Source organism: Schistocerca nitens, chromosome 6 (assembly GCF_023898315.1).
Source record: "Schistocerca nitens isolate TAMUIC-IGC-003100 chromosome 6, iqSchNite1.1, whole genome shotgun sequence".
Lineage (NCBI taxonomy): Eukaryota > Metazoa > Arthropoda > Insecta > Orthoptera > Acrididae > Schistocerca > Schistocerca nitens.
In genome coordinates, this window is record NC_064619.1 from 529,851,058 (window position 1) to 529,860,841 (window position 9,784).

The 9,784-nt window shown below is 39.5% G+C and overlaps 1 protein-coding gene across 1 annotated transcript in view; it reads left to right on the plus strand.

Moving 5' to 3' along the window:
* LOC126262874 (uncharacterized) overlaps positions 1–7,060 on the plus strand; it is an 81,439-nt gene extending 74,379 nt beyond the window's left edge. The window contains exon 4 of the mRNA XM_049959743.1: positions 6,712–7,060. Within this exon, the coding sequence (XP_049815700.1) occupies positions 6,712–6,876 (165 nt within the window). The 3' untranslated portion in view covers positions 6,877–7,060. The remainder of the gene's footprint in view (positions 1–6,711) is intronic.
* The last annotated feature ends 2,724 nt before the right edge of the window (positions 7,061–9,784 follow it).

Below are 9,784 nucleotides of genomic sequence, written 5' to 3' on the forward strand. Positions count from 1 at the left end.
GGCCTATTAGTTCGCTCCTCTCACACTGTAATATAATGCTTCATACGACTTTTAGCTTTTAGGATGGTGATTCACAAAATATGTTCGATAACAATGCTTTTTATAAAGTTGCTTGTACATGAAGATTATCAGCTGGAAAATTTCCATTTCATAAACACAAACGAAAAGCTAATTTCACTTCTTATGAAAGGTATTCTGGAATTACAAAATGAGAATTGTTTATGTTTTATGTTCAACTATTGATTATTAACAGTCGCACCAGTGCAGAGGTTTGTGTATGCTAGCTAAAGACGATACAAAATTAATGACAATATTTGAATCAGTATAAGAACTTAGTTCTAAAATGATTACATAAATGAAATAAGTTTGTTACCAAATTTATATAAGCCTGTAAATGTGACTGCCCGACACCTGATGTCAGCACTTCGTGTCATACTTAATGTTGTCAGTGAGATTCACAGAGGAAGCTCGCTCCGTTATTTGTTTTAGTAAAAATGGTTTTGCTTTTGAGTCGTCTGATGTGAGATAAGTAATTTATTTCATTCTTGTTTCCTCACTTGTATGGAGAGTAATAAGAATTATAATTCGGTATCACATCAGTGTTTAAACAACGTCCTTTGGCCTACAAATGTAGTTCCTTGTTATTTGCTTTAGTATGATAGTCTCTTGTGTGGACCACTGACGCCGACATGGAGTCCGATCGGGAAAACTGGGAAAAATTCTCAACCCAATAAAAAAAAGAAACCCTTTTAATATGAAGCCCTTATAATATGTAAATTCAGAATGTGTAAGTGGTAACCTTCTATCAGTAGCCTTGGGTTCGTGAAAATTGAATTTCTCTTTGAGTAGCCCCTAACCCCCTGGCCCCGTCCCCAATCCTATGCGGCTGGACGTGCCGCACTGCAGTGTCAGTATTGGCTGTTAAGCAAAACGTTTGACGACCAGTGATCTAAAGGGTCTAGAAACAATGATGTACCATTCGCAACCACGTAACATGGCGTAAGACCAGCGGACGTAAAAAAGATATTAACCGACAGGCGCTGTAACCGAGTGTCAGGCCTTGTCAAAGACCGAGATGAATCGGAGGTCCATCTCATGTCTATGGGGTGAGTATAGTCCATTGTGCACATTCTCAACATCAGACCACGCTAGTCACGTGATTTTGGAACAGCGCTGCTTGTCTACAATTTGCGATAACAGCGAAACTCGAATATTACCCTTACTGGCCTTGTTTTGTATACGTTTCTGCACATTTGAGTTTTAGTGATAGCTATGGTGCAGTACAGTCGTTGCTAGGGATGTAAACAGAAGTATGTGGAAGGATGCCAGTTCCTTTTCATACGTGTGTACAACAAATGGGTGATTGTAAATGATATCGAGACACGTGTAAACAAAGTCTCGTACTGTAGAGATAATTTCTGCGACTTTATGGCCATGTGCCTACGAAACAAGTGATAGATAAATTCGCAAGTGTGTCTGAGAAAACAGCCAGTCAGGTATACATATTGGTGCTATGTTCATATACAGATAAAATTTATACTGTCAGTATGATTAATTTTCTCCAATTTATGCAGGTTGTTAAACCCTTGAGTTTATCTGTTTCTACATGAGACAGTCTTCTATACACCTGCCATTGTAACGCAGTTAATTAGAACAGATTCCGCAATATGAATAAGTGCAATAGAAAACCTGAAACAAACAATTATTGACTGTCAGTTCTTTTATTACTCCAAAATTTGAGCATTGAACCTGTATTTTTTTTACGTAATGTATGGTTTTATTTTTCTGATGAGACGGCGGAAAATAGTATAGATATTTTACTTCTCTATAAAAGGTAGGAAGGAAAATAAGGAAAAACTGAAAATAATAATCGACAAGAGGTGGTGCAAATCATTTACCGTTTTACTGTAACAGTTTCATATTTCTAAATACGTTGTTCCTTCGTGAAACTTTGGGGCCGGCTACAGTGTCATTGTATTATAATTAATTAGAACAGAGATTAGACAATATGAACAAATGAAACAGAAAACGTAAAAAAAAAATATTGTTGGCTGTCACTTCGTATCCTGTTATCGAAAAAAGCTTAAATAAAGTGAAATATGAGCTAAGATGCTGTGACGAAAAAGCACAATATCATTGCTCTTCCCATCTTTAAGCCAACTTCAGTTCCTGGTATTAGATTGTTAATATGTCCGTAAAGCACGTATGCGAGATCTCACGGTATTTCTGAAGATGATATGTCTGTACAAGTGAAGTAATAACACTCACAATAAACTAAGCGTTACACGGGCTAAAATGCGCCGTCCCAAATCACGTGACTTGAGCTGTAGGAGATACTGCAGGCGGAATCCTCGTTACGCGCATCCGAATGCTCACTCCTTATATATTTATATCTACGGTCCATCTCATCCAGTTTGTGGGAGATCATATCGACGAGATGCGCATGCAATGGACGAATGAAGTTCCGTACCTCGCGAAAGGTCATTGCTCGCAGCAGCACATCAGACTGCTCGTCCTCAAAACGCCAATCAATACAGAAATGGGACAGTAGTACAGTGTGGGCCGAAGAGTCGCGATTTTGCCTCTTTTCAAATGATGCAACGCGACGAGTGTACTGACGGCCCGATGCGGCTGTGTCTGTGGATGGGGTCGCTCACATCGGAGGTGGCGCTGTGATGTTTTGGGGCTGTTTTTCGTACCATGACTTGGGTCTGCTCATTCAAGCTTCTTGTGGCCAAGTGTCCCCCTTATATTCTACATGTTCACGATGCTGAGTATGCAGTGGATACTACCAAAATTACAACAGCTATGTTCACAGCACGACAGACATACATTCCTACTTTGACAGTCACACAGGCACCTTGTCGCATCTCGAATGGTCCGCTAAATCAGTCGATCTTAAGTCCATTCAAAATGTCTGGGACTATTTGGAATAGCAGGCGGGATGTTGCAATCTATTACTTCACTGTCTGTTATCTCCACGCGATATAATCATTGCTAAGTGGCTTGACATGATACACCTGAAGAAACCTGGACTCTCTTCCTCGCCCAGTTGAGGCCATTACAAAGTCTGGAAGGGGTATTACACGGTATTAGAATGATGTCTTCCAGGGATGAGGGGGGCAGAGGGTGGGGGATGGGAGGGCGTCTAATACCCTCCAAGACAAAAGAACGACTCCGAATAGGACAGAAATCGGTAGATGTGATGTACATGTACCTATAAACAGTTGCAGAGAAAATTGGATGGTTTATTCAAGACAAAGACTTTCCCAAATTGAGAAAGTCAATAACACGTTGATCCACTAGCAAATGTTCGGCTGGACAATGACAGAGTTGCTGGATGTCTTCCTGAGGGATATCATGCCAGATTATGTCCAATTGGCGCATTAGGTTGTCAGAATCTCGAGGGTACTGCCCATAATGCCCCAAAGTTTCTCATCTGGGGAGAGATCCAGCAGCATTTCTGACCAAAGTGGTGTTTGGCAAGCACAAAGACGTGTAGTAGGAAGTCCCATGTTGTGGGCGGGCACTATTATGCTGAAAAGTAAGTCCAGGATGGCTTGTCAAATGATGATTGAGATGGTAAAATCAGTAGAGCGTGAAGGCGTACTATCATGCACTTTAGATCTTGACATATGATTTTAATGAAAAAGCTGTAAACCGTGATCATATATTGAAATGCGAGGGGTGTGGAGTTATCCCGTTTCATTATTAACCAGTAATCTGAGTCCTCTTTCATTGTGTAGTGTGCTTTACTTATGAAGAAAGTTTTAGCTGCGTTTTTGAGCACACATAATTTAGTAATCTCTTACATTGCTTTGGGCTGTATATTACGAAATTTTATTTTTTTTGTATTAAATGATGTTTTGAGTTTTTTGTTTTTCCTTCATTGTTTATGAAATATTTAGTAATGTTTTCCTTGATATGCACCACAGATTGGGAGATGTACTCAACTGGTGCAGTAAGGATGTCCAGTTTTTTAAATAACTGTTTACAAAGAGCCAAGCTACTACTTCTCGTTTTCTACAGTTTATAAATTGTGTCTATGTTTTGAGCCTTAAAGCTCCAAAAAAGAATCCTATAGCTAAGAACTGAGTGTAGGTAAGAATGGTATGGAACCAAAAGACATCGGCTGTTATTAACTGATTATAAAACCATAAGAGCATAAAATGTTGATGATTTTCTTTTTACTAGTATCTATGCGAGCTGATTTCATATGAATTGACACTCAATATCATCCTTAAAAATTATGTTTTTGTTAAAAAATCTGTAGATTTATCATCTGTGTTTAACCTGACAGCATTCTTTTCCCTGTTTATGCTAAACAGCATGTTGTTCCCTTTCTTTGAGTTCAGTGTTAATGTACTGCGTACAGCTCAATCCTAAATATCCTTAAGGGTTTCATCTGCTTTCTGTGTTAGGAGCTCCGGTTTTTATCAGTGACTATGGTGTTGCTGCCACAGCAAAGAGAACTTTTTATCCAAGAACATTTCCTCCCTGTCTAATACTATCTGGAAATGCATTAATGTCTATTAAGAATAGAACTGGACCCAGCACACTACCCTGAGTATCAACTAATCTTATATGCTTCTTGTCTGACTACTGCGTTATCAAAAATATATATTATCAGCAGTCGTGAGAGCTCTCTCTTCCTTTTGTATCATGTTTTTGAGGTAAGACTGGAATCACTCATTCGTGTGTTCCTCCTACACATAGAGCTGCTATCTTGTTTATCTGTATTGTGATCTTTTGTTTTTACTGGTGATCTTAAAAAAATGGTCTATATGAGTCTTCACACCTGACTGGCGAGCCCAGGTTTATTGTTTCATTAATCGATTTACTTAACAACAACTTGAGTTCTGCATATACATCTACATAGATGCTCCGCAAGCCAGCGTATGGCGCTTGGCAGAAGGTACCCTGTACCACTACATGTCATTTTCTTTGCGCTTTGCGCTTGAGTAACACACTATTTTCCCATTCTAAGATACATAGCTGCAAAATATTTTCGCTGAAGAAGCATTCCAGAGTAATGCTTAATTTGGTAATATCTTTCCCAGAAACCTTAAAAACAGCCTTCCCAAGGGTCGTAATGGTTTAATCCTCTGGTCTTCCCTATTTAATGTAGGCAACGGACCAGCTTAAAGTATGTGATCTGTACCACAAATACAATGCTCTAGGAGGCTCCGCTGGGGCGAGATGGATTTTTACTGTCTTTGGGACTAAACGACGCAACACTAAACGACATACTACGCGTAAAATCCCTTGGTGTCCACACACTACAGTCAACGCATAGACAAAATAATCGTAATATAGTTACAAATGTTTCAGTGTTGTATAAAAGTTGTCTAAAAGCCATTTTCCAACTTGCTCTCAACGAGTTGAAAAATAAACGCTTTTTAGAAAATTGTTATACATGAACGCAACATATCTCTTTTTATGTTGATTTTTTGCCCTTGTCCTTGAAATTGATCTTCCAGCCAAAAGTAGCATAAGATGTAATTTTTTTCTTTTGTGATGGACATTCCTGGTACAGACAGCACAAGATGTAATTGTCGTCTTTTATAATCGACCTTCCCGCCGCAAACAGTATAGTGTGCATTGTGTATTACTACTATGCGTTACTGTATGTGAGCTGTTCGGATCTAAGTGCTAAACATAATTAATAATGTATGAAGTGAAATGGTCACGTAGCATTATTGGACGGGAGACCCCAGCTGCGGTTTTAGGCTACCTAGAGCAAGTGTTTCTACACTTATTTGACGCCACTTCAGGGACTGGCGCGCCTTTGTGATGAATGTGAAATGAGATAATCACGACAATACAAACGCCCAGTCCCCGACCAAAGAAAATCTACCCTTGTGAAGATCGAACCGTGACTCCGCAGTGTAGAGCCAGTGACACTAAATACTAGACCAAGAGTTGCGGACTATGAGTCACTGTCATCGTCATCTAAGCTGTTGCGATATCACTTATTCATGCTTGTTATCAGGTCCTCGGCGTGTGCAAGTTGTGGAAGTGTCTGGGTTGCTATATCTACAGTACTCTTGAAAAACATACATGGATTATCCTTTCCATGTGCTACTTTGACTCCTTGTGACATATCATCACTTTTGTACTTACGTCATTGATGTTAAGACCCTGTCGTATATCCTAGTTTTATATTTCGTCTCTCCTTATTGTATCTACAAACGACTAGGGAACATCATTTCTCTTGCCTGAATTCTGTTGCTGGGGACTCACTTACAGGTGTAATAGCATGGGCATGGTGTTGCAGAGATTCAGCATTGTTTCCTATTTAGCTCCTATTAAATTTCTTGATTTCGTGATCATAAATTTTTTCGAAGGATGAACTACTTCCAGGAAAGAAAAACTATTCACCTTATCTTATGGAATTATTATTAACAAGGAACTTTACAGGATTATTAAACCTGAAAACTTGTAGCCCAGCATGAAAACAGATGTTGATAAAGACAAAAGGGAAAGGGAGTGTACAAAAAACTACAACTACCAACCCAAGAATTGATTGAAAAGTATTTTGTACTATTTTCTTTTAGATTTCAAGGTTTTTCATAAGAGTTATCGAAACAGAAACAAGTTATTCGTAACAGAACTTTAGTACATTCGTTTCATTCGCTATGTATTTTTGGTGAAAATCTATTAAAAGGATTAATAATTACACTGATAGCTGTAAAATATCTTTCGTTTCAGGGTGTTTACAAGATGGTGGATGCAGAATTCGATGCCGAAAGCTTCTCGCGCATTCCAGCAATCGACGGTTTCTGGAAGCTGAAAAATGTCGCCATTGACAAGGAAAAGATTGTTGGTTGTCAGAAGATGGAAGTCGAAATAGACACCGGCCTTCCCTTGGTCTGATCTTTTAATAATCTCATAAATGTGATAAGCCATTAGTTTTTTAAATGTTTCATCGAAGTTTAGTGCATAAACTAAGGGAGTTTAAGAATTTTTTCATGCAAAAATTTAAGAAGTAATGACACGCTTGTTATTGAAAACAAAAACATTATATTGTGCAGGTTTTTGCAAAATATATGTATGTGATTTACAGCATAATGGCTATATTTATTTTTGTCCAGAATACTATGTTATATTGTTTTTACAGCGTTTTTCGTCTCGTGTATCTCAGAAAATGAGGATATGGAGTTAAACGTGTTAACTTTGTGAAAATAAGAAAAAATGTTTCTGTTTACTGGCTACAAAATATTCCCAGTTATTTATCGTGTTAGTTCCACAGTAGAAGGTCTAATAAGGGAAACTTTCTTTCCTTTAGCAATAAAAAATACTTCCTTGTACGTTAAACAGACAGATCTATATTGGAATTTCTAGTTCCATAAAAAAATAGCAGAGATTAATATTCCCACACGAATGATAAGCAAAGGTTTCTACAGATAATGGATCACACTATATCACTATTTTTCGACAGAAAGTGTTTTTCAAGACGAAGGTAAGGTTAAATGGACCATTTGCTGATGACATGGAACCATCTTTCTTCTTCACTATTTAGGAAAGATCTGTTACTTTCAGAAAGGGTGAGCTAAAATCCAAAAGTGTCTGCTTACGACACTGCTGTGACTGGTAAAGTTTGGTCGTTGGAGCATTCAGGAGACAGAATTTCCATTTGGAGCAAGGTGTGTCAGCTCACATAAAGTGTGAATAAATTTAAGTTAATGTGGATGAGTAGGAGAAAATTTCCTGATATATTTCGATACACGAACATCAGACTCTTAGTTAAGTAGACACGTCAGAAGCAGGAGCAGTTTCTATTTTATACAAAAGGCACATAAAGTATGAATAAATGTAGCGTATTGTTGATTACTAGCAGAAAAACTCCTGAAATTTTCGAGTACACTACCGGCAGGGGATGCGCGAGGAACAGTAGCAGTTTCGGTTTCATTTACAGGATATATTACGTGCAAATAAAAGTAAGTTAATGTGAATAGGTAGGAGAAAAATTGCTGCAATGTTCGAATGCACTACTGACAATCACTGAGTCGAGTGGAGGAAAAGCAGTTTCTCTTTTATAGAAAGGATACATTAAGTGTTAAAAAAATATATGTTAATGTGGATGTGCATCAGAAAAGTTCATGAGATGTTGGGACACACTAGCGGGAGTTGCAGGGTTGAGCAGGGGTGTAAGGAGCGGCAGCAGTTTCTGTTTTGACAAATTTCCTGTTGGCTTCTGTCTCGGGTTCTTCGGTCGATGTTTATTTGATACTTCTTCAAATTCAAATGGTTCAAATGGCTCTAAGCAGTATGGGACTTAACATCTGAGGTCATCAGTCCCCTAGACTTAGAACTACTTAAACCTAACTAACCTAAGGACATCACACACATCCATGGCCGAGGCAGGATTCGAACCTGCGATCATAGCAGCATCTCGGTTCCGGACTGAAGCACCTAGAACCACTCGGCCACAGCGGCCAGCGATACTTTTTCTTCTAACGTTACCCCAGCACGAGTTGCTGGCATTGTCACACAGACATATACCTGTGCAAACTACCAAATCTCCAGCCGAGTCAGAAAAGACGTATTATCAACACACTCGTAGCGCTAGCAAGAAGAACGTGTGAGCGGCACCACCTCGGACGCGAGATGAGACACCTGGAAAACGTTCCGTGGAGCAATCGGTACTCCACAAGTTACATGAGATATGCCACATAATCAAACACTCGGCGAAGTGACATATCGGAAAAAGAAATATCGGGCACGGGCTTTCTGCCACACATTCCAAAAATAACTGACAGAATCGGCCTTATACTGCGCAAAGACGGCGTAAAAACATTTTTTGCAAACTGACGAAGAAGATCGGAGAGAGTCACGGATCTGAAAAAGAGAAAAGGGACCCACTTGCAAAGTCGATAATATACCGTATGCCACCGACATGTGGAAAAGGCTGTGCTGGAATGATTGGAGGATTAATCAACACCAGGAACACCGATTATAAGCAGAATTACAGATTGGGGCAGGTAGAGCAATCGGCCGTGGCAAACCGCTCGCGGTGTGAGACTGACCACATAGTGAAATCCGCCGACACGCGTCTTGGTGTAGATAAGAGCTATTAGACCTGCTTCTTTAGGGAATCTGTTGAAATACACCAAAATGATAGCAACTTCAACAATTTGCAGGCAATTGGTATTCCAGAAAGTACACCCTGGTGTTAACAGTTATTTTGCCCTTCTTTCCAGCATATAGTTCCTACTCTTCATACATAAACAGTCCTAATAGTCGCTGAAACTCGTCATATTACTCTTAACTATGGTCCTATGGTCTACATCCACATCTACATCTACATCCATACTCCGCAAGCCACCTGACGGTGTGTGGCGGAGGGTACCTTGAGTACCTCTGTCGGTTCTCCCTTCTATTCCAGTCTCGTATTGTTCGGTATGCCTCTGTGTGGGCTCTATTCTCTCTGATTTTATCCTCGTGGTCTCTTCACGAGATATACGTAGGAGGGAGCAATATACTGTTTGACTCTTCAGTGAAGGTAAGTTCTCGAAACTTCATCAAAAGCCCGTACCGAGATACTGAGTGTCTCTCCTGCAGAGTCATCCACTGGAGTTTATCTATCATCTCCGTAACGCTTTCGCGATTACTAAATGATCCTGTAAAGAAGCGCGCTGATCTCCGTTGGATCTTCTCTATCTCTTCTATTAACCCTATCTGGTACGGATCCCACACTGCTGAGCAGTATTGAAGCAGTGGGCGAACAAGCGTACTGTAACCTACTTCCTTTGCTTTCGGATTGCATTCCCTTAGGATTCTT